The sequence below is a fragment of the Salmo trutta genome, chromosome 28 (genome assembly GCF_901001165.1).
Source record: "Salmo trutta chromosome 28, fSalTru1.1, whole genome shotgun sequence".
NCBI lineage: Eukaryota > Metazoa > Chordata > Actinopteri > Salmoniformes > Salmonidae > Salmo > Salmo trutta.
In genome coordinates this window covers 43,402,154-43,427,913 of record NC_042984.1, presented here as the reverse complement: position 1 = coordinate 43,427,913, position 25,760 = coordinate 43,402,154, and the positions used below count along the sequence as shown (strand labels likewise).

Genomic DNA, 25,760 nt, shown 5'->3' with positions numbered 1-25,760 from the left:
TGAACTGGAGCAAAAACTCAATTGTTTTGGACCATGTTCTATTTGATTCTCTCCTATGACATGGCTCTCAACCTTATCAAAGTCCCATTTATTTTGATGGGCCTACTATTGCTATACTTCTGAACCCGGCTGTTGCTAGACTCCATTAGACCAATAAGAGATGTCATTCAGATTATTGGAGGTTCTTAAACCTACATACCAAATTGTTAGTATAGATTTGTAGCTCCCATCGATTGGCTTATAACACCTCCATGACAGACTAACCCTCATATGTCCAAAAAGCTGCCAGGACAATTAGCTCATCATGAACCTAAAGGTTTGATCTCCAGGTGTGCAGAAACAAAAAGACAGGTGGTGACAGCTGTGGCTTTTAGATTGCTAGTCATCATGATTATGCTAATAGTTATCAAAGCGACATATGATTTGAAACATGTTTATTTTAATAGATATTTTTCTTTGAACAACCAAGGATGTAAAAAAGAAAACCAACAGTGAAAAGTGAGTGCCTTTCACTTATGTTTTTTTTCTTAAAAAAAAATAGCCTGTCTCTTCCCCCTTGTTCAGAAACCGTTCTAAAACCGAAAAGAACAAAAAATAAAACAAAACCGAAAAGCGTGGAAGGCCATTACATTTCTTGGCAATTATAAATACAGTGGTTGGAACAGGGGTCTAAAAAGGCTCACATGTAAAGAGCGTACGTTTATACATGACAGTAACGACACTCGGCACTGCCTGTATCAAGTTTATTTGTAAAAAAAACAGGATCCTTCTGTCCAGTATCAATTCAATGTGTTTATGACAAGTAAATATGTACATTCAACTCTACCAGTGTGGTGTGCCCATTACCCCCCCCTCTTTAATTATGATCGTCTGTTCAGGGGGAGTATTTGTGTGAGTATGTGTAATCTGAGTAGTAATCTTGTCCACCTGGCCTGGGCCAGGGGCGTCCCGGTAGGGCTCCTCTACCTCGGCACTCCCCTAACGATCCGGGACCCATTCCCCTGGGAACCATGCTCCCGCGTTCCATACCCCCATCCATCTGTCCAGGCATGGCACCTATACAGCTGAGTGGAAGTACACTGGCCACACCGCCACGACTACCTCCAGTACCTCCAAGGATTGGCAGCATTGGCCTAGCTATTGAGCACCCCCTGGTGGCTACAGAGGCAATAGCCATGCCCGCTCCAAGGCTTTCTACACTGTTCACTGGAGTCCGGCCCCCCTGACTTCCAGGGGTACTGCCACCAGGGGTGCCTGTCCTCTCCCTCTCCCCGCTTTGGGTGAGACCGCTGTGTGAAACAGAGCCAGGCGTGGCCCCTCCCTGGCTGTTAGGGGTTCCACCTCCTATCCCCCATAGGCTCTCCCCGGGCCCACTGAGTGTCCTGTCCCCCTGCTGGGTGGGGGTCCCATTAGTGCTGGAGCCTACCCCTTCCGGGTAGCCGAGCTGGGCCATTTCGCTCTGAGAATAGCCCAGGCCTAAGGAGGCAACAGCAGGGTCTGAGTATGTAAGTGCAGTGGATGGAGAAAAGGAAGAGACCTCTATGGTTGTGCTTGACAGAATGCTAGTACTGCTGGCTATAGAGAAGGATGCTCCAACACCAACCCCTGCTGCTCCAGTATCAGAGCCAGGCAGCCTAAATGACTGAGACAGAGCCCCACCCAACATGAGATGTGGTGGAAGGGGAGGCTGGGGGATGTCTGATAGGGTGAGGGGGGCCTGGCTGGTCAGAGGCCCTGTGGTGAGAGTGGAGCCTGGGGCTGTAGTAGGTGCTGTGGCTGGGTGTCTGTAGTCCTGTTCTTGGTTGCTGCTGCAGGGTGAGGCGGGGTAGGCCGGGGAGGCCGTGTAGCCGGAGGAGCCAGAGTAGGATGCCCACTGGGTGGAGGGACACAGGAAGCTCTGGTGGGGGTTGACAGCAAACGCTCCTGGCGAAGTGCTGCCTACGTCCGCCAAGCCTGCCCTCCCAACCTGGTTAGAGGCTTTGAACTGGGAGATGGCTGATTTGAGAGCAGCGAAGTCGGACAGGTTGGCGGTGCCGCTGGAGTAAGAGAGGGAGGAGGGTGTGTGTCGGCCGGGGGTGTTGAGCTGGTCGGGAAGAGGGGGGCGGAAATCGTCTGACTCAGGTAAGGGGGGCTGCTGGGTTGAGTCCCCCATGCCCCCTCCTGTTCGCCCCTCCTGGCTTTGGGCAGGGGGCTTGGCGATAACCTGGTTTTGGGTGTCGCCATCAGAGTCCAGTGACATATCTTCCTCTTCTACACACTCGTCATGCACTACTGAGAGAGGAGTAGAGGGGGAGAAAAAGTGAGAGGAGAGGGGAGACGAGGGGAAGAGAAAGAAAAGGTTATAGATACATTCAAGTAAAATATTTCACATTTGGCCACACGTTTTTGAAAATTTTGTTCACAAATATCTTGCCATCACAAAGAATTATGCATTTGAATTGTGAAGTCATTGTTCATGATACCCACCAGTAGAGGGCGGTGTGGGCAGCTCGTTCAGATCGCTGCAGCCAATTAGACTGTGAAAACTTGTCATGATGTCATCGATGTTCGCGATCACTATGCCGTTCCTGGAGTACTGCAGGAACATCTCAAACCGCCTCTCTTTAGGGGCAAACAACAAAAGAGGGGTGCTCAACTGAAAAAGTAAATATTCTGATTTACACAAAAAACTGAAAAATGCCTTACAGAGAGATATTCTCAAAGCAGTGAGTGAGGAAGAGGATGATAAATGATAATGTTGTGAAAATGATGATGGTGGTGATACCTGTGAGGAAGATGATGTGGCGGTGCTGGGTGTGGTTAGCCTGGAGCTTGACCAGGCAGTCTAGATCAGGGGCCTGACGTGATTGGGCGTCACACTCGTGGTAAGGCAGGAACTCCACCAGGTGCTTCTTCTGATAGGCTGTCAGCAGGTTCAGAAGATCCATGGCATCACTGTTCAACCTATGAGAGGAGAGAGGGGGTGGGGATGTCTGTCTGTCGTAATCGCTCCTCTTTCACCCCAGCTGCCAAACTAACCCTGATTCAGATGACCATCCTACCCATGCTAGATTATGGAGACGTAATTTATAGATCGGCAGGTAAGGGTGCTCTCGAGCAGCTAGATGATGTTTACCATTCGGCCATCAGATTTGCCCCCAATGCTCCTTATAGGACACATCACTGCACTCTATACTCCTCTGTAAACTGGTCATCTCTATATTTCCCTATCGCAAGACCCACTGGTAGATGCTTATTTATAAACCCCTCATCTACTGCAGCCCTCATTTTTTTTTATTTCACCTTTATTTAACCAGAGTTCCAAGTTCTCATTTACAACTGTGACCTGGCCAAGATAAAGCAAAGCAGTGCGACAAAATCAAACAACACAGAGTTACACATAAACAAACGTACAGTCAATAACACAATATAAAAAAATCTATGTACAGTGTGTGCAAATGTAAAAGAGTAGAGAGGTAGGCAATAAATAGGCCAGAGGCGAAATAATTACAATTTAGCATTAACACTGGAGTGATAGATGTGCAAGTAGAGATACTGGGAGGTAGAAGAGCAAGAGGGTAAGTAATAATATGGGGATGAGGTAGTTGGGTGGGCTATTTAGAGATGGGCTGTGTACAGGTACAGTGATCGGTAAGCTGCTCTGACAGCGGATGCTTAAAGTTAGAGAGGGAGATGTAAGACTCCAGCTTCAGTGATTTATTTTTATGCAATTTGTTCCAGTAGTAAGCAGCAGAGAACAGGAAGGAAAAGCGGCCAGCGGAAGTGTTGGCTTTGGGGATGACCAGTGAAATATGAATTATACCTGCTGGAGCGCGTGCTACAGGTGGGTGTTGCTATGGTGACCAGTGAGCTGAGATAAGGCGGGGCTTTACCTAGCGAAGACTTATAGATGACCTGGAGCCAGTGGGTTTGGCGACGAACATGTAGTTAGGGCCAGCCAGCGAGAGCATACAGGTCGCAGTGGTAGGTAGTATATGGGGCTTTGGTGACACCAGATGGTGCTGTGATAGACTACATCCAGTTTGCTGAGTAGAGTGTCGGGGGGGGGGGGGGGGGGCTATTTTGTAAATGACATCGCCGAAGTCAAGGATCGGTAGGATAGTCAGTTTTACGAGGGTATGTTTGGCAGCATGAGTGAAGGAGGCTTTGTTGCGAAATAGGAAGCCGTTTCTAGATTTAATTTTGGATTGGAGATGCTTAATGTGAGTTTGGAAGGAGAGTTTACAGTCTAACCAGACACCTAGGTATTTGTAGTTGTCCACATATTCTAGGTCAGAACAGTCCAGTTTAGTGATGCTTGTCGGGCGGGAGGGTGCGGGCAGCAATCGGTTGAAGAGCATGAACTTAGTTTTACTAGCATTTAAGAGCAGTTGGAGGCCACGGAAGGAATGTTGTATGGCGTTGAAGTTCGTTTTCTGAGGTTTGTTAGCACAGTGTCCAAAGAGGGGCCAGATGTATATAGAATGGTGTCGTCTGCGTAGAGGTGGATCAGAGAATCACCTTTATTTAACTAGGTAGGCCAGTTGAGAACAAGTTCTCATTTACAAATGCAACCGGCCCAAGATAAAGCAAAGCAGTGCGACAAAAACAACACAAGAGTTACCCATAAATAAACATAGTCAGTAACACAATCAACATTTTTTTTTTTAATCTATGTACATTGTAAGCAAATGTAGAAGAGTATGGAGGTAGGCAATAAATAGGCCATAGAGGTGAAATAATTACAATTTAGCATTAACACTGGAGTGATAGATGTGCAAGTAGAGATACTGGGAGGTAGAAGAGCAAGAGAGTAAGTAATAATATGGGGATGAGGTAGTTGGGTGGGCTATTTATAGATTGGCTGTGTACAGGTACAGTGATCGTTAAGCTGCTCTGACAGCTGATGCTTAAAGTTAGAGACTCCAGCTTCAGTGATTTTTGCAATTCGTTCCAGTCATTGGTAGCAGAGAACAGGAAGGAAAGATCGCCAAAGGAAGTGTTGGCTTTGGGGATGACCAGTGAAATATATCTGCTGGAGCGCGTGCTACGGGTGAGTGTTGCTATGGTGACCAGTGAGCTGAGATATGGCGGGGGCAATACCTAGCATAGACTTATAGATGACCTGGAGCCAGTGGGTTTGGCGACCAATATGTAGCGAGGGCCAGCCAACGAGCGCGTACAGATCGGAGTTGTGGGTAGTATTTGGGGCTTTAGTAACAAAACCGATGGCACTGTGATAGACTACATCCAATTTGCTAAGTGGAGTGTTGGAGGCTATGTTGTAAATGACATCGCCAAAGTCAAGGATCGGTAGGATAGTCCGTTTTACAAGGGTATGTTTTTGGCAGCATGAGTGAAGGAGGCTTTGTTGCGAAATAGGAAGCCGATTCTAGATTTAATTTTGGATTGGAGATGCTTAATGTGAGTCTGGAAGGACAGTTTACAGTCTAACCAGACACCTAGGTATTTGTAGTTGTCCACATATTCTAAGTCAGAACCGTCCAGAGTAGTGATGCTAGTCGGGCTGGACGGTGCGGGCAGCAATCGGTTGAAGAGCATGCACTTAGTTTTACTTGCATTTAAAAGCAGTTGGAGGCCTCGGAAGGAGTGTTGTATGGCATTGAAGCTCGTTTGGAGGTTTGTTGGCACAGTGTCAAAAGAAGGGCCAGATGTATACAGAATGGTGTCGTCTGCGTAGAGGTGGATCAGAGAATCACCAGCAGCAAGAGCGACATCATTGATATATACAGAGAAAAGAGTCGGCCCAAGAATTGAACCCTGTGGCACCCCCATAGAGACTGCCAGAGGTCCGGATAACAGGCCCTCCGATTTGACACACTGAAATCTATCTGAGGCAGTCATTTGAGAAGCCAAGGCTATTGAGTCTGCCGATAAGAGTGCGGTGATTGACAGAGTCGAAAGTCTTGGCCAGGTCGATGAAGACGGCTGCACAGTATTGTCTTGTATCAATGGCGGTTATGATATCGTTAAGGACCTTGAGCGTGGCTGAGGTGCACCCGTGATCAGCTCTGAAACCAGATTGCATAGCGGAGAAGGTACGGTGGGATTCGAAATGGTCGGTGATCTGTTTGTTAACTTGACTTTCGAAGATTTTAGAAGGCAGGGCAGGATGGATATAGGTCTATAACAGTTTGGGTCTAGAGTGTCTCCCCCTTTGAAGAGGGGGATGACCACAGCTGCTTTCCAATCTTTGTGAATCTCAGACGATACGAAAGAGAGATTGAACAGGCTAGTAATAGGGGTTGCAACAATTTCGAGAAACAAGAAAACAATAAAAAATAAACATGAAACATAGGACATGATATCATGCTCTCATCAATAACTTTTTCATTTTTTTGGTCTTATGTATTTAGATTTTTTTAGTATTTATTTTATTTATTTAACCTTTTTTTAATCTAGACAAGTCAGTTAAGAACAAATTCTTATTTACAATGACGGCCTACACCGGCTAAACCAGGACGATGCTGTGCCAATTGTGCGCCACCCTATGGGACTCCCAATCACGGCCGGCTGGGATACAGCCTGGAATTGAACCAGGGTGTCTGTAGTGACGCCTCAAGCACTGAGATGCAGTGGCTTAGACCGCTGCGCCACTCGGGAGTCCCTGTTAAAGGTCCCCAAAGCACACACATCCCTGGGTCGCTTGTATTTTCAGTTCGTTGCAGCTAGCTACTGGAACAAGCTGCAACACACACTCAAACTGGACAGTTTTATCTCAAGCTCTTCATTCAAAGACTCATTCATGGACACTCTTACTGACAGTTGTGGCTGCATTGCGTGATGTATTGTTGTCTCTATCTTCTTGCCCTGTGTGCTGTTGTCTGTGCCCAATAATGTTTGTACCATGTTTTGTGCTGCTGCCATGTTGTGTTGCTAACATTTTGTTGTCATGTGTTGCTGCCTTGGTCTCTCTTTATGTAGTGTTGTCCCTCTTGTCGTGGTGTGTTTTGTCCTATATAAAAAAAATTATAATTATTTTTTAAATCCCAGCACCCGTGCCCGCAGGAGGCCTTTTGATAGGCCGTCATTGTAAATAAGAATTAGTTAACTAGTTAAAAAAAGGTTAACTAAATAAAATAAATACTAAAAAAATCTAAATACATAAGACAAAAAAAAAGAAAAATGATTGATGAGAGCATGATATCATGTCCTATGTTTTATAATGTTTTTTTATTGTTTCTCAGCCTTATAAACGTCACCACTATTACTACTTTGAACCTCCCAGAGACGTTCCTTATTGGTTGATAGACTTTCTTACCAGTCTTTGTATGAGCTGGACGATGTTACTGAATGGCTTGACATAGGTCTATGTAGACGGCCATGCTGAATGGTGGAGGGTAATTACTGACCTGCCCAGCTCTTTGAGTTTCTTCTGGGACTTACAGTGGATCTTCCACTGCCAGGGGTTCTCTGGAGAGCTCTGTTCCTCTAGGAACCCCAGGAATGCCTGCAACCGGTCTGCACAGGAAACACAATAACACATTACAGATCTGCACGGGGAACACATTAACACACAACACTTTATACTCGTACTGACCCCCCCCCCCCACATAAATGACCTGTCATGAGAGTTCAGTCTTTCACCTCCAAAAAAAAAACACATGGCTTATGCCCTTCTGCTATGTAGTCAATCTATGAACACTTTACTAACCAGAATGTAATGACAGCTGCATGGTACATAAAGCAACAATGGAATTATAACGGGAAAAAAACTGACCAAATACTGTTTCTAATGAGTAAACTCAGCAACAACAAAAAATAAACGTCCTCTCAACGTCAACTGAGACAAAACCGCGACTCGTCAGTGAAGAGCACTTTTTGCCAGTCCTGTCTGGTCCAGCGACGGTGGGTTTGTGTCCATAGGCGACGTTGTTGCCGGTGATGTCTGGTGATGTCTGGTGAGGACCTGCCTTACAACAGGCCTACAAGCCCTCAGTCCAGCTTCTCTCAGACTATTGCGGACAGTCTGAGCACTGATGGAGGGATTGTGCGTTACTGGTGTAACTTGGGCAGTTGTTGTTGCCATCCTGTACCTGTCCCGCAGGTGTGATGTTCGGATGGACCGATCCTGTGCAGGTGTTGTTACACGTGGTCTGCCATTGCGAGGACGATCAGCTGTCCGTCCTGTCTCCCTGTAGCGCTGTCTTAGGCGTCTCAAAGTACGGACATCGCAACTTATTGCCCTGGCCACATCTGCAGTCCTCATGCCTCCTTGCAGCATGCCTAAGGCACGTTCACGCAGATGAGCAGGGACCCTGGGCATCTTTCTTTTGGTGTTTTTCAGAGTCAGTAGAAAGGCCTCTTTAGTGTCCTAAGTTTTCATAACTGTGACCTTAATTGCCTACTGTCTGTAAGCTGTAAGTGTCTTAAGGACCGTTCCACAGGTGCATGTTAATTTACAATGAAGATCTGTGAAGTAATTCGTAAAAATCCAAATGATCTTTGAAAGACAGGGTCCTGAAAAAGAGACGTTTATTTTTTTGCTGAGTTTATACAGTATAGCTGCATGTTATTTCAAAATCATCTGTAACGATGGCATTTATCCAACTTCATGGAAAGGACCGGTGACCGAAAACTCAAGATATTCACACGTGGATCCCACACATCACAATGACTGTTGAGGAGATTTGCGGAGACCAATTTAGGCGTCTCACCGTGCGTTATGAAGTCTGGGTTGAGGACAAACTCGTCAGATACGATGAATCCTCCAGAGACAAAGAGCTCGTTGTAGGTGTGGTTCTTCACATCGTCTAGACTGTCCACTCCAGCAAAGCTCACCATGGACAGCTTCTTCAACGACACCAGGGCTGGGATCTGACAGGGGGAATGGTTCAGAATAAATCATTAAATAAGACACACATACATACAGCTTTAAATTCATCCTCAACACTTAACATTGAAATGTACATTTGTGTGAAACAGAGGTAATGACCATGGTCAGACTAGTTGCCGAGAGGAGTATGTCTTCCAGCTCTGTCTAGATATTCAATTAATGACACTATGTTTATCTCTGTGCTGCATCCATGTTTTTTTGTTGGATATAAAATTCTATTCCACAGGTCCAATTTCATTATTTCAGATCTTTTCTGGGGGGCTAATGAGAATTCTCTCTGGACAGACATTCTGTCTGGTGCAGTGGCGATGATGACTCATCCTAGCAGCCAGCCAGTCAATCAGTAAGTCAGTCAACGGGTCAGGCAGTCAGCCAGCCGATAATGATGATGTTACCCTGTTAACGTGGGAAGAGATGTCCTCGTTCTGAATGATGATGAGCAGTTTATCCAGATTGCTGTTTTTCTCCAGGAATGTCTGGGGGTTACACTCTGTGTTACCCAGGCTCATCAAATACTCCTGTCACAGGGAGAGAGACAGAAAGAAGGGGTTTAGAACAGGATCAAAGACATCGACACACATCACAAAACCAAATTGACATGGTGAAGATAAGGGAATGAGGAGTCGTGCAATATTGTAAACAGTTTTTTTAATGGCAGTAGTGTTCTGCAGTAAAACAAGGAGAATACAATGAAGTGTGACTCGTCTTCCAGAGAAAGTTATTTTAATGATGTTTGTAGATCAACAACATGAGGGAACTCTGAAAAGTAAGCCACTGAGTGACCATTCACAATGCAGATAATGACGCAGGTTGACATTTATTGGGACGAGTCTTGTCCTGAAGGCAGAATTTAGCGATTTCCGCTAGATGGGCCATCTGCAGTCTAAATTGGCTATATTGTAAAAATTCACTTTTTGGTCTTAATTTAAGGTTAGGGTTAGGCATTAGGGTTAGCGGTGTGGTTAAGGTTAGGTTTAAAAGTTGATTTTATGACTAGCTGTGCCAGCAAGTAGCCACTCTGCAGAGCTGCCCCAGAACAACATTCATGATGAAAAATGCTAATCTGCGATATTTACAGTGGACAATTCAGCGCCTGTGACAGAGAAACTTTGGATAAAGGTATTGGTGAAGCGTTAGCTCAATCATTGGTGAGAAGGAGTTCATCTGTGGGCAAACATTGACAACATGGGTGCTAATCATAAGTGAGGCCTACAGTACCTTGATCTCCACACAGATGTCACTCTCCTCCTCCTTATCTCCAGAGTGGATGTAGAACTTGACCGTGTTCTTCTGCACATCCTTGAAGATCTCCACCAGGCTGCTGAACACCTCAGGCTTCAGCTGGCCTATCAGTAGTCCAGCGGCTGAGGCCGGGGTCAGGGGAGAGGGGGCTGTGAGAGGGGCTTGTTTAGGCCGGGTGGGGGTGCATTCTGGGGAGCCCATGGTGGCCTGGGAAGGGGAGTAGATCTCACACTCTGAGGCAGATGGCTCAAACTTCCTCTTCGTGGAGGGCTTCTGTGCTGCGGAGAGGTTCTTGTGTGGCTGTTTGACCGTGCCAAGTTTCCGCCGGCTCTGGGAGGAAGAGGCGCTCTTATCCTGAGGGGGCTGTGCTTTGGTTTTGGGGATGGGGGACGTGATGGGTACAGGGTCAGGGAGGTGGACGAGGGCAGTTGGGGGTGGAAGGTGAGGGATGGGGGGAAGGGGAGGGATGGAAGTGAGGGAATGGGGTGGGGAAGGGAGAGGGTTAGGGGTGAGGTGGATGTGATGAGGAGGTGGAGGGAGAGAGGGCATGGGAGGGGCAGGGGCGAGAGCATATGGAGGGGGTGGCACAGTTGTGGGGGGAGCACAGAGGGTAGACCGAGCCCCATGTGCGTTAGCGGAGTCAGTGTGGCGGGGTTGGGGCACCAGTTGGCCCATCCTCTCACACAGGGTGTTGACGTGGCCCTGGACAGGGACAGACACGACATAGGGTGCCACAAAGTCTGAGAAAGAGCTGTTGGGCTGCCAGGCGAGGCGCTGGGGCAGCCGTGGGGACAGTTGGGAGTTGTAGTAGATCCTCTGGGTCTCCATGAGGCCCTGGATGGAGTTGGAGAGGCAGTGGAGCTCCTGGCTAATGATGGTGTCCAGAGTGCTGGATGGCCTGGCTGGCCTCTCCACCCTGCTGTTCCTCTCTAGGGAGGTGCCCCTTGCTACCCTCTCACTTTCCAGGGAGGCTCCTCTAAGAACCTTGTCCCTTTCCAGAGAGGCTCCCCTCAGAGCCCTCTCCAAGGAAGCCCCCCTGGCTACCTTCTCTATAGAGGCTTCCCTCGTAACAGTCTCCCACTCAAGGGAGTCACCACTCTGACCTCTCTCACCCCCCTCCAGACCTCTCCTCTGCTCCAGGTGGCCGTCAGTCAGAGCATCAAGGAAGGGGAAAGGTTTGTCTGTGTGAGAGGCCAGCTCCAAGGTGAGTGGTGTGTTTTCTGAGGTGTGATGTTGTTCTCCTGGAGAGCTGGGGCTGAAGAGGCTGGCCAGACTGCACACCGTCTGCTCCTAAACAAACAACACCACCACCACGGTTAGTCACAATACTCCATCACAACACCAGAGGATTCAGTACATTCCAATTGTCTGAGTCCGTACTTAATTTTTTCTCACAAACATCTCACCTCCAGGTAGTCCTGTCGGGCCTGCTCCACTCGCCCTGCGTACGGCGCTCCAGCCAGGGGCTTCTCCATGCTGGCCGTGCCCGTGGTGGGCTCCCCGTGGTCGGGCAGGTCGGTGGCGGCAGCACCCTGGGCCATGGCCTTGTTGAGGGTGGAGAGCAGGATCTTGAGCAGGCGCTGGGTCTCGTTGGCCGAGGAGGCCTGAGAGGAGTTGCCCCTGTCCATCAGGTCGGTGTTGTAGATCCCCATACTCTCCATTACTGCTGCCAGGTTGTAGTTCCCACCCTCCCCCTCCTGCTCCTCCTCCCCCTGGGCTACTGGGAGGACGGAGACAGTTTGGTTAGGATGGATGTAGCCTCACTTACCAGGCTTATAAGGTAGGCTTCTACAGTGCACACACGGAAAGGTTAGAAAGGATATTATTGACTATATAGGCCTAGATTTAATTGTTAAAACAGACCCTGAAATCAATATTTTCTCTTTGGTTGGCGTATAAATGTTAAAACACTATTATAACTTGCCCTACCAAACTTATGTCTCCCTCCCACACTTGTTCTTTCCCTTATTCTTCAGTCTTGCATACACCGACACCCACCTATCACTCTCTCCCACACCAACTCACTCATTCATTCTCTCATACAATATTTTGCAACACCATCCCGCTCTCTCACACAAAGACTCGTCACAGGCTCACCTCTACTGGGCTCTCCGTTGCTGAAGTGGGCTCCCCGTAAATATTTATACATGGCTCCTGATTCGTCCTCCTCTAGTTTTCTCTTCAGGACATGGGGGCCCTCCCAGGACCCATCATCACCCCCCTCGGCCCTCTCATTCCCCCCTGGCTCCTTCACAAGAGCCTTCTTATGCAGCTGGATCAGCTTCAGAAGCTGTTTCATCTTTTCCTTATCATACTCACTCTGGGCTAACCTGGACCTCTGGGGAGGGGCCCCTGTCCCTGCTGCAGCCCCGTTAGAATGGGCCTGGGAAGGCCCCCCTCTCCTCCTACTGCTCTCTGGTCTCTCTGGTCTGTCCGACCCTCCTGAGCCCCCCCAGTCTGACACAGGGCTGTAGTCCGTGGTGGTGGGTGCCGGGGCAGACGGGGGCTGGTTGATCCTGTCCATCATGTCCCTGGCCTTGACCATGGGGAGGACGTAAGCCGAGGAGGGGCCATGCAGGTAGGAGCGTAGCAGACCCTCCATGTTGGATTTGGGACGGGGCGCGGGGTGCATGCTGCCCCTCTCGTCCAGGTTCTGTTGGTACTCTGGGACAAGGAAGGCCCTGACACTGTCCCTCCTGGTCAGGTAGTCTAGGGCCTGGCGCTCCACCCCGGTGCTAAGGTGCTTGATGTCGGGGGTGGAGCGCATCTTGAGCAGGGCGTAGTGCAGGGCTGGGATGAATGGTTCCATGGAGACCAAGAGGGGGGGCTGAGGCTCAGATGACAGGGGCTCCTGCTCTGGGGGAAGAATGACAGCAGGGACATGGTCAATGGAGGTAGTGGTTAAAAGTGCATAAGGTGCACATAAAAGGCTCTTACTAGAAATCACATATCAAGGAAAAATAAGCTGCAACTGTGGTTTGAAGAAGGATATTTTAGAATACTTACTGTACTTAATGACTCCCCTGGACTCCTGAAAGATAAACAGTGCCTGCAGGCTCTTTTCAAACCGACCATGTCGTTCTAGAATACACAAAACAACCTCCTCAGTAATAACCCACATAAACAACATGTCAGATAAGTTGAGAAATGAGAGGTGAGAACGAAAGAGACGTGATAAGAGATAGACAAGACGTACCCTTGGGATTGACCATCTGAGTAGATGACAAGAGGAAGAGAAAGCCTTTATCAAATAAAGGCTTCACTAGCACCTACACAGGGGAGGAAAGGAGACGTTAACATTCACTACATCTAAACAAACACTATTCTTGACTTAACATTACGGCATTGGAATTACCTGATTCCCATTAGCTCTACCAATTAAAAACATATGGGGAACAAATGACAGCGCCCCTTCTAGGGAATTGAACAATTTAGCTGCTCCACATTTCAAACGTCATGGGGGACCAAATGGAAGACTGTGAGGATGTACTGTATGACAATATGATCCACCCCGCATCCCCCTCCCCACTCCTTTTCTAGTCTTGATGTGTAACCATTAAACTGTGACGTGCTGTTTTTTAATCACTTGTAGTCCCCTGCACAGTCCCCAATCCTTATATGTGTTTGTACATTGTCAATTGTTACTTTTATGTCCTGTTAAGGATTTTTGCTGATGCAAGGTACATTTCAGTGAATTGTAAATATACAATTTTGTATTATCTATCTTGATTAAACATCCTCCAGCGGGACAGTCAGGGAGTGACTCACCATCCTTTCTCTCTCCAGTTTGTGTATTAGTCCTGATAAAGTGCTGGTGCTTGCTTTTCCCTTCCCATCCACCACCTCAAACAGGCTGCAGTACATCCCACACTTTAGCACTGAAACACACACACACACACACTTTGGTAAAAAGCAAAACAAAAAAACACCTACACAGTGATTTCAAGATTCCAGGTGACAGTTCCTACATTGTTGTTAGTCAGATTCAGTGTTGTTGTTGCAATTCTATAGCAGGGGTGTCAAACAATGACTCAAACCAAATCGAAACTGTGCAGATATGATAATGGTCCAGCTCGCTAATAATCACCGAAATGAAAGCTAGACATTCAGGGAGCATCAAAAATTCCAAAAACAATGGACAGAGGACATTTTGTTTATGTTGATGGGAAGGAAATATATATTTTCAGTGTGGCCTCTCTGAACCTCGTTGAAGACCAAATGAGGCCCCAGGGGCAAAATTTGTTTGACACCCCTGTTCTATGCCTATGTACTGCTGTCTTCGTCAGAGAATAGATGAGCCAGACTAGGAGTAAGGCTATAGCGGTGGGGAGTGTTTCTGACCTTCTCGTGTTCCGCTGTAGGTGTCCCAGGAAAACAGAACAGAGGGAATCTTCCTCTTCACCTGGTCCAGCTGCATCCCCATACTCATCTCCAACTTCTCCGCTCTGCAAATGGAACACACACACCCGTTAATCTACTTATTATATAACTTAATGTTTATTAACCTGTTTGGTATAGGGGGCAGTATTGAGAATTTTGGAAAAAATATGTTCCCATTTTTAACGGCCTCCTACACCAACTCAGAAGCTAGAATATGCATATTATTGTTCAGGTTTGGATAGAAAACACTCTGAATTTTCTAAAACTGTTTGAATGGTGTCTGTGAGTATAACAGAACTCCTATGGCAGGCAAAAACCTGACAAGGCTTCAAGCAGGAAGTACCCTGTCTGACAAGGAGTCGTGCGTCTTACCTCTTTTTATTGAAAAGTAAGGATCTTAGCTGTAACGTGACAATTCCCAGGGCTCCAATAGGCTCTCAGAGCCCGCGAAATAACTGAAGGTTTACGAGGGAACCTCAGGTTGAAATATATTATCGCCTTTTGTAAGTGGATGCTCGGAGGACCTTTCAATGATGCGCGTGCATGAGTCGCTTCTGAGGAGAAATTTTATTCGGCTGTTTAGGCTCAATGCATACTCCCGGTCGGAATATTAACACTTCTCTATGACATAAATGGCATAAAAATTGGTTTTAAACAGCGGTTGACATGCTTCGAAGTACGGTAATGGAATATTTAGACATTTTTGACACGCCAATGCGCCATGCGCGACACCGCGAAAAAGCATTCTAGAACTCACGAACAAAACGTCGCTGTTGGAACATAACGATGGATTATTTGGGACCAAACCAACATTTGTTATTGAAGTAGAAGTCCTGGCAGTGTATTCTGATGAAGAACAAGCAAGGTAAGAACATCTTTCTTATAGGAAATGTGATTTTGGTGGATGCTGACCTGGGTGGGTATCTAAATAGCTAGCCCTGTAATGCCGGGCTATGTACTTAGATTATTGCAAAATGTGCTTCATCCGAAAAGCTATTTTAAAATCGGACATATCGAGTGCATAGAGGGGTAATGTATCTATAATTCTTAAAATAATTGTTATGCTTTTTGTGAACGTTTATCGTGAGTAATTTAGCAAACTGTTAGTAAATTCACCGGAAGTTTGCGGTGGTTATGCTTTTTCTGAACGTCACATGCTAATGTAAAAAGCTGGTTTTTGATATAAATATGAACTTGATTGAACAGACATGCATGTATTGTATAACACAATGTCCTAGGTGTGTCATCTGATGAAGATTATAAAAGGTTAGTGCTGCATTTAGCTGTGGTTTGGGTTTATGTGACATGATATGCTAGCTTGAAAAATGGCTGTGTGATTATTTCTGGCTGGGTACTCTGCTAACATAATCTAATGTTTTGCTTTTGTTGTAAAGCCTTTTTGAAATCGGACAGTGGGGTTAGATTAACGAGATTCTTGTCTTTAAATAGCTGTGAAATAGTCATATGTTTGAGAAATTGAAGTTATAGCATTTCTAACGATTCAAAAATCGCGCCACTGGATTTCAGTGGCTGTTACGTAGGTGGGACGAGTTCGTCCCACATGTACTAGAGAGGTTAACTATGAATTACAACTGACAGCCATGTTTTAGTTATAGAAATAAATATGTGTATAGATAATAAAGGGGTACTCACAGTTTGAAAGGGAGGAAATGGCGTGTAGAGGAGCGCAGACACACCTGGCACAACTCCTGTCCCTTGTTCACCAGCGACCCACTCCACACAGTGTAGCTACTCCACCCTAACAGGCAAATCAAACTTTATTTAAAGTGCATTCAAAACACTTTACATTTGCAATAGAAACAATGGCCCCAGTCACAGGTTAAATATGGACATAGTCAGCCAACATACAAGCTAGCTATCAAACTACATGCTACAATACCTACTTCAACACAAACATTGGCACAGATTTTGATTTTTTATTTAACTAGGCAGGTCAGTTAAGAACAAATTCCTATTTTTAATGACAGCCTAGGAACAGTGGGTTAACTGCCTTGTTCAGGGGCAGAACGGCAGATTTTAACCTTGTCAGCTCGGGGATTCGATGTCGCAACCTTTCGGTTACTAGTCCAACGCTCAAACCACTAGGCTACCTGCCACCCCACACATGCATACACACACACAATAACATACGCACTATACATACACATGGATTTAGTACTGTAGATGGTAGTGGTACAATACTTTCACCTCTACAATTACTAAATCCTTCAGTACAAACACAATAAAGCAGAGAGATAATGTAAAAAAGGAAATGGGAGCGTACTTCTGCTTCCTCCTTCACAGACAGTGCTGTTGAACCTGCGTGCAGCCATAGGTGCAGCAGCAGACTCCTTGCCTTTGTACTGGAAGGACACCACAGCGTATGGACACACATGCCTGGGCCGAGACTTGATCTCATCAAAAGCAAACTCATAGAAATACTGCTGCGTGAGCTCAAAGGCCCTGTATGACAGCAGGGAAGTGACCCGTGTGGCGTTCTTAGAGACATGACAGTCAAACTTGGGCGTGGGGTCCAGGACACTCTTAGGCATGTTCTCAAAGATGCTCTTCAGCCGGCCCTGAGGGACAAACACACTTACTGGGTTACAGATCATTTAAACTGGTGTGGTATACAGGCTGGTATATGTTGCAGGGATGCAAACTGGTGAGGGCCCAAAAAGGTGACACTTTCTTTTGCATTGAAACATGCAAAAAATCCCTGCTAGGGGGAAATGCAGGTTTTAACTAATTAAACAAATAATATGATCTACATCATCAGTCTCTGTGTGTAAAATAAAAAGTGGTTAATGTGAACCTAACTCACAGCAATAAAATGTGAAGAAAGCAATCCAATGTTATTTGTTGCCTAGACTTTACTGCACATGACACTCAAGTCTTGAGAAAGAACAATACACTAATATTGCAGTTAGCCATGACAGCCTTTATAATAGAACGCCTGTCACCACACACATCTAAATACTGCACTGCGGGGGGGAAAACATCTTAAAGTAGAAATAGAATGAACCAAACAGGCATTCTATTTTAGCTCTATTATAGTGGCCTCTATAGTAGACATTGATCAAGTGCACAAGGCTACATGTGTGCAAAAATAATGTTCACTGAGTAAAAACATGTAATAATCCACCCTCACTCACAAGTGTTACTGTCAAGTTCAACACAACAAAAGCAATATTTTTGGGCGACACTGCACATTATTACATTGTACACTTTCTGCCTGTGGACATACATCTGCTCTATAATGTGCCAGCAGAGCATGAAACCCTTTGTTGACATAATTGATCTCTTTCAGGCAGAGTACACCTGGAATACCCCTTTTTATCCACTGTATTGAAGAAGAGGGAACGTGTGTGGTGTTCCTTTCACCTCTATGGTGGCATCCAGCTTAAGCCAGGCCCAGCTCCAGCTACACTTCATACCTGAATCAACTTGTTTAACAAGCAACTCATAATTTTCACCTAATTCTCTCATTCTGAAAATGAACCACATTAGACGGAAAAAAATCAGTTCACAGATAGTGGTTAGTTTGTTAGCTAGTTAACATTTCACACAGATTGCCAGGGTCCAGTAAGCAACTAACATGTTATAACTTGAGGAACGGCATGGAGTCACTATATACCAGTTAATAGTGATCCAAAGCCCCCCCCCAAAAAAACGTTTCCCATCGGATCTACACGAACCACATAGGTCACCTATTTTGGATTCAAAACGGCGAATTTCGCCAAAAGGTGACTAGTTTGCATCCCTAATGTTGGTTGCACTCAACGCTAGGCTGTAGCAATGTAAACAACTATTTTCTAGGTATTCATAATATACATGTAGTTTCAGTTGTGTCCATAATGAGTTAGATAGGACATTTATTTACCCTCATGACTTTAAATACAACAATGTCTCCACAGGTGCCTGCTTCAAACGGGTTCATTTGAAGCAAATCAGAGAATTTGGACAGATAAACACCTGAAATGACAAAACAAAAGTAATGTCAAGCACAAACTAATGAGACAAAAACAATTCATAGACAACTTTAACTTTTGGCAAATCTAATTCTATGTGTGGGCTAATATTTTATGACTGAGGTTTGAGGCAGCGTAGTTTATGTATTGTAATAAATATTTCCACAATACTCAGCTGTTGCTAGGTCATGTATTGGGTATCTTCTCATGTAGCTGTATCTGGTAGAAATGCTAAGCTGTCCATCAGTGGACAAAACCGCCCTTACTGTGCTGAGGCATACAGCTTTTCATCAATTAAAAAGTCATTAAACATTAAACTTGTTCAAAAGCAGATCAACTTCACGACGCCAGGACAGCGGAGTCAATCACCACCTTCCGGAGACACCTGAAACCCCACCTCTTTAAGGAATACCTGGGATAGGATAAAGTAATCCTTCTAACCCCCCCCCCCCCTTAAAAGATTTAGATGCACTATTGTAAAGTGGTTGTTCCACTGGATATCATAAGGTGAATGCACCAATTTGTAAGTCGCTCTGGATAAGAACGTCTGCTAAATGACGTACATGTAAACTGACATACACCAGGCCCAAAAACATCTAACAGTTAGATAAACGCATTAGCGAGAAAAGCTATCCTTCCCGAGTCCAATCCTTAGAAGGTGAACAGCACAAATTTGACATTTGCAAACTCTCCCTAAAAACAACATAATGCATGACATTTGGTAGTAAGTACACAGGCGCACACACACCCACACACACTCACCCATTGCTGGATTTCCGAGTGCAGTGATCCTGGAGTGTCCCACGGACAGACCCTTCTCACAAATCGACGGGAGCTGGAAAAAGTAATTCACAAATTATAAGTCAAAAAAGAAAGAAAAATGGTTTCAAAGGAAAACCAGGAGTAAAGCAGCAAAACTCAGATTGTAGACCTAATGCATAATCCAAAGATCCAGACTTCACTGTAGCAGCAACATCAGATCAGAGTAGTAAATCAATGAGCTGTACCACACCCCCTGGTGAGGCAGGCAGGCCCTCAGGCTCACCTTAGACTTGTCTGGGAACATGAAGCAGTAGGACTCCACCAGCTCTGGGTCTGTACGCCCCTCCTGCTTTAGCTCCCTCCTCTTCTCAATGAACTGGCACACACACAGGAAAACATGGCAGCATGAGAAAAGATGTGTGGGTGGGTGAATGAGGTATGAAGTACGTATTTGTCATTGGTCGTGCTAAATGATCAATTAGTATTTTAGGCCAGTCTGGGGACAATATAAGCAGTGGGTAATGTGTTTTGTTTGAACATTAGGAAGTGGAGCTGTTGCTAAACTTCAAATAACATCTTGACATTGAGAACAGCCAGAGGCTAACTGGGGGGGGCTTGCTGATGCTACCTCTTTTTCCAGCAGCTCATTGTGAATAAGCCTGGCCTTGCTGTAGGAGAATGTCCCTCTGGACGATACATCCAGGTAGGAGGAGGACAGAATCTTCACAAGGCCCTCAAACTCCCGGGAGTCAGGGGGCAGAAACTGGTACAGGCCTAGGAGAGAAACAGTGGATTAGTATCTGGGATGTGATTGGCACAACATAGAATAGGATGACATTGTTCATTTGCATGCATTGTTACTTTTAAGCACTCAATAGGCTATTTTCTGGGTATCTGGTCAGTTTAAACTGTCAAAAGGGATTAGTAAGTGTGTTTAAAGGGCAGACTTACAGCATAATCAGGATGAACTCCATTTCCTTACAATGACACCACACACATATAACATGCGCACACATGCATACTGACGCCACACGCACTTTCACACCCACCACATACGCTGCTGCTACAGCTCAGTCCATCTATCCCGTTGCCTTGTTACTTCCTTCCTACCTATATGTACCTCAATAACCTCGTACTCCTCCATATCGACTCAGTACTGGTACTCCCAGTATATAGCCATGTATGTTTTTGCTTGTTGTTATTCGTTGTGTTTTTACAGTATTCCTTGTGTCACTATTTCTATTTCATCTTTAATTCTTTGTTGGTAAAAGACTCATATGTAGGCATTTCAGTGTCTACACCTGTTGTTTACGAAGCATGTGACAAATACAATTTGATGAAAGGTTTAATAAATTGCCAGGTATGGAAAATAGTATTGGGCAAATAATATATGAATTGGGGACATAAGAAATGGCATTTGGGATCCAGAGTTGAGGTCAATTCATTCCGTCCTATTCTAAAATGGAATGTCATTGCTATGAGGAATGTCCCATGTCCAATGGACATTGAATTGACCACAACTCAGATGTTCACAGAGCATGAGGTCAGTATGATAGACAACATATCAAAACATCAACAGACATACCCCAACTATACAAGATGGTTAGTACACTAAAGAGCTTCACTTTCCCAAATGGTTGCCATTGTTAAGAGTGATAGGATGGGGCTGCACTGTAATGCGGACCACTACCAATAGCAATTCCCTATCTTCATCTAATGCTACTTCATCAGATCACCAAATGACCCTACCACCCTATATTCAATAGTTATGCAAAAATGCCCAAGTTCTCTCAATGTACTTTGTGCTCAATTATGATGATGATGAAATATTTTCAAACAAGTTTCATCCACCAGTCTATTTTCCAACAGAGCTGGCATCACACTAAGAAACTGGAACATCTAAAACTAGCATATGCATTCTGAAAATTGGTTAATTGGCTATTTACAGTCACCTAATGCATGGGACATACCCATCAAGCAATAGGCTAGATTCTAGATCTAACACAAAATGAGATTTCATGTAGCTAAATGCCCATGAGAGCAACTTGTATGAACGTTGCAGGCTGTGCCATCATAATTCTGCATCTCCACAACTACAAAACCAAACACATACAACCTGTGAATATAGCGGGCACCATTGCATAGCTAGAATTCTTTCCGATGACAATCGAAGCACTGGACCCATGACAAAACAGGCTTCCAATGCCCATGGTTGTGTCCATTGCATAGTAGTAGTCTAAAGGCGTCCGCATGCTCCCCAGGCGAAACGGTTTGTGTATATATTATGACAACATTTTGTGACGTTTTTGTTATTTTTTTTAAAAACTTTTTTTCTGGAGGCAAGCCGAAGTTTCCGCCCCTTTGTCGGTGATTGGTCAACAGTAGGGATTCTTAAATAAAGTCTGTTGTCATTCAACGAGAGACGACTCGTTCTCATGCTCATTTTTTCATTGAGAAATACTGAACCAAACATCTTTGTTAGATATAAAATTGCGCGACTAAGATCTCCTTGGCAAACAGCTCAGAATTAATGAGATTTCTTGAGATATCTTAAACTAATTCTGACCATTTTGGCTAGGGCGTCTCTAAAATGGACAAACAGTACTATTGCATTTTTTCAAGCGAAGGTATTTTAAAGGAGTGCGCAAGCACATTTGTTCGGTTCAGCTAAGCGCCAGCCGAACTGAAAAAGTTGATGTAAAAGCCAATAACAGCACAGTAACCCATCTGAAGAATGAACTAGCCTAGATTGCTAGTCTGGCTACACTCCTGGATTACCAATGGGTTCACTATTTCGAGTGAGCACGGGAATAAAATTAAAGTCTGGACTTGTCTTCCATAATCTGTATCAAATGTGTGAAGATAAGGGACGACGGCTGACTATCTTTGAAGCTTCACTGAAGGGCCATGGTAACCAGTCTAGATGGGTGTGGTGTTTGTGCAACCGAGTGGACTTCACCACTATAGTCATTTTCCACCAAAAAGCCTTCAAATTAGGTCCTCGGCTGAATACCATCATCAAAACTAATTTCACTCTCCACATCAGCCTCTGTGTAGACCCAAGGAATATGGAGGCTTGATGGGAAGTTGGCTGATTAATCAGACTGTGATACAGAATTAAATTGGTATATAGCCTGAAACATAGGAGTGCAAAATCATGGAAATGTTCCTTACAAGACAGAATGTTTACATGGTTTTGCATGTCCAGCTGAAGGACCAACCGCACAGACAACCAGTTTAATTTGATTAAACATGCTGGCTTGTAAGGAACATTTCCACGATTTTGCACTCCTGTTTCAGACTGTATACCAATTCAATAGCGGAAGTGCTCAAAGACGGCATTTATCACAAATTCCTTGTTTTGCTAAGTTCTCAGTTACTCTTTTTTTGTATGGTCATTAGCAGAGTATACATGATTACAATTTTAGTTTCAATTTGAAAATCTAAAAAGTAGACTGTGCAGATTTATTGGCACATTGAACCATAATCGCACGCCATAGTTTAAAAACTCAGTAGATAGTACTAAAACAATGACATATTGGAATTCTGCCATCTTTATGCACGTTCTCCATTGTATCAGTCGGGAGAGGCTATACGGACACGCCTAGTGCCAAAATTGATGACGTATGCTGCACAGCTGAGAGTCACGTGGAGACAAATGGATTCGGTTCAATCGGTCGTCCTGATGAGCCCTTTCCAGCTATAGTTTATGCTGGCTAACTGGCAACCACAGCAGCATGGCGCTAGTTAAAACTTGTCAAAGAAAGTGAAGTTTATTTCGATGGGTGAGGGAGAAATAACTTGTAGTATTGGTCACCATCTGGATGTCACCGTGACATGCCAATTAGCTAACGTTACAGAAAGCCGGTGTGAATGACAGTGCAAACAGTGTTGTATCGAAGTGCAATTCTCACTGTTGCTTCCCACTGGGCAGCTGTATAATTTATTTTTATTTAACCTTTATTTAACTAGGCAAGTCAGTTAAGAACAAATTCTTATTTACAATGACGGCCAACCCCTAACCCAGACGATGCTGGGCCAATTGTGTGCCGCCCTATGGGACTCCCAATCACGGCCGGTTGTGATACAGCTAGGGTCTGTAGTGACGCCTCTAGCACTGAGATGCAGTGCCTGCTGCATCACTTGTGGTAGCTAGTGGCCAATTTCTTCCATCCCACTTGATTTTATTTATAGTGGGATAGCAGCCTACATGAGAAATAACTTGTAATATTTATAGTAACCATCTGGATGTCACCGTCAAATGGGGAGAGTTTGCACCCGCTTGCCGGGCACTGCTGTCCTGCAGTAAGGAGTGGAAAGTAGCTAAATCAGGGATGGGGAACTCCAATTTTTTTTATTTATTTATAAATTAGGAGTCGGGGTCTTATATTACTGTTGAGAGTTAAAATAGTAGAATACACAAGGTGCATTTTCAAAATTTGGTTGTGCATCAGCAGTTTCTCTTATGTCAATCAAATAGTCCAGGTCAGCAAAAATGTTTTTAGATTGGTAAGTTAGTCTAGCCAGCTATCTAAACGTGTAGTAATAATGGTTGAATTCTGACCGCAGGCCCCCATTGATTTTGTTAGTCACTCTCCCACCCTATGGCAAAATCTGTAGAATTGCCAGAAATGTGCTTTAAAACTGACAATCATTCTCTCCACCCCATAAAATTAGTCCAAAAATGTTGTGGTGTAGAATTGCAGCAAACTTTCTTCAAAAGTACATTTTCGCCACACCCCATGTCAAAATGTGTAGAATTGCAATAAATTAACTCTAAAATGTAAAAAAAAAAATAATAATCTCTGTAAATGTTTTGCTCGCATGGTGGGTGAAGGAGGGGCCCAACAAAAGGCTAGGAACAGCTCTGATTGCATGTGTGGGTACAGACCCATGAGCCACTATGACCCCTCATGATGAATTGAGTAGCCCTATCCCCAGGTAGCCCAGTGGTTAGAGCATTCGGCCAGTAACCGAAAGGTTGCTGGATCAAATCCCAGAGCTGACAAGATTTAAAAAAATGTTGTTCTGCCCCTGAACAAGGCAGTTAAGCCACTGTTCCCTGGCAGGCAGTCTTTGTAAATAAGAATTTGTTAAATAAATAAAAAACATTTAAAAAGTTGCCCATCCCTGAGCTAGATGGTGTGGCCAGGGTAACAGCTAAAGCACATTTATTTTAGTGATTTTCACCAAACTTCTAAAGTGGCACTTTGCTTCTTGAAAGTCAAATATCTTGAAAACCTGACTGCAGATATGCAAAACAAGTTGGGACTGTATCAACAATGGACTAACGTAAAAAAATAAAAAATAGTTTGGATTTTCCCTTTATAATCCGTTTTCTTTTATTTATTTCAAATACTCTGACAAAAACGGAATGATTCTGAACACTCGAAGTCCCACCTCTGGCAGATAAGTCTCAAATTCTCGCTGAAGTTTCTATCCACAAGGGCTCATTAAGACCGACTGAACCGAATCCGTTCGTCCCCACTCAACTCTCGCTGCGCGACATACGTCATCCATGTTGGGCACCAGGAGTATCTGTATAGTCCCTCCCTTATCAGCCTGATTAATCAGGCAAGATGGGCTGCGTCTCTTCACGTCCTTCCCTCCTGGTGCCTGGACCGAAACTTACCTGCAATGCTGACCGAGAGTACGGGAACCGGTATTACGTTAACAAAGGCAATAACGAGGTTTGCGCGCAATAAACTAGCTACCCTCTGCAGATGGATCACATTTAACCATGCCAATCATCTAAATTCAGCCGGTAGGGAACGCGGGTTTGCAACACGCTGCACTTGAATTATGACACAAGGCAGCCTCTGTTGGAAATAGTAGAGAAAGGGCACAACCTTTCCGTTCCTTAATCTTCCTCGGGATCTGAAAATTTCTCCTTGGCAACTGTTCAGCCGGTCTCTGGCCGGGTAGCGGTGAATTATTGGAGCTTCTTGTGTCCGTATGCCCGCTCCTCCGCCGCTCAGATGCTTCTTGTTCCAGCATTATACGGTCTTCACATCCAGTCTGATCGCCATTTTGGTTGGATGTGGCCGAGATGGCGGCTGACCACGAATTTTTCTTGTTATCGCCGCTCTCCACGTCGAGCTCGTCGGTCTTCAGACACTGTATGTCCGTTTTTCTCTCCACTTTGGAGTTCAGGGCCATTTTTCAGCCACCGTGAGCGTCTTTCGCGGGCAATGTAGTTGGTTACTGCGCCGCTTCACTAACACACTCTCCTCCTCACCCTGTCTCCGCCATTGTGAATGACGTATGCCTTCTTCTCCACCACTGCAAAGCGCTGTCGTCACTCTGTTTACGTTCAAGAAAAGCCGCGCCTCCTACAGGCCGTTAAGTCAAATAACTTTCTCTGAGACAGCTGCTGGCTGAACGTCTACCTTTGTGGACAATCGTAGGTCACCTGACTCTCATAACGGGACTCTGCATATGAGTATGACCAGGGCGTCATGCACCCCACAAATCTGAGGGGGCGTAAAGTATGTGAGGATGGCTGGAGGTGCCCCCCCCCCACACACACACACACACACACACACACACACACACACACACCTGTAAAT

General features: G+C 45.1%; 1 protein-coding gene across 3 annotated transcripts; it reads right to left on the bottom strand.

Moving 5' to 3' along the window:
* Positions 1-417: 417 nt before the first annotated feature.
* Positions 418-25,475, bottom strand: LOC115166308 (protein TASOR). Of its 3 annotated transcripts, none has more exons than XM_029720192.1 (20): positions 25,041-25,475; positions 19,820-19,965; positions 19,475-19,567; positions 19,192-19,264; positions 18,342-18,433; positions 16,743-17,037; positions 16,112-16,217; positions 14,420-14,523; positions 13,847-13,956; positions 13,275-13,347; positions 13,085-13,159; positions 12,176-12,934; positions 11,485-11,798; positions 10,055-11,368; positions 9,232-9,354; positions 8,658-8,817; positions 7,353-7,461; positions 2,765-2,943; positions 2,467-2,601; positions 418-2,271 (listed from the first exon to the last, which is right to left on the bottom strand). In XM_029720192.1, the coding sequence occupies exons 1-20, from the start codon at positions 25,348-25,350 to the stop codon at positions 875-877; spliced, it is 5,967 nt and encodes a 1,988-aa protein (XP_029576052.1). In that variant the 5' UTR covers positions 25,351-25,475; the 3' UTR covers positions 418-874. The 3 variants fall into 3 exon arrangements, with proteins under 3 accessions (XP_029576052.1, XP_029576054.1, XP_029576053.1); XM_029720194.1 differs by having other exon boundaries at positions 418-2,268; XM_029720193.1 differs by having other exon boundaries at positions 11,485-11,795.
* Between the last annotated feature and the right edge of the window lie 285 nt (positions 25,476-25,760).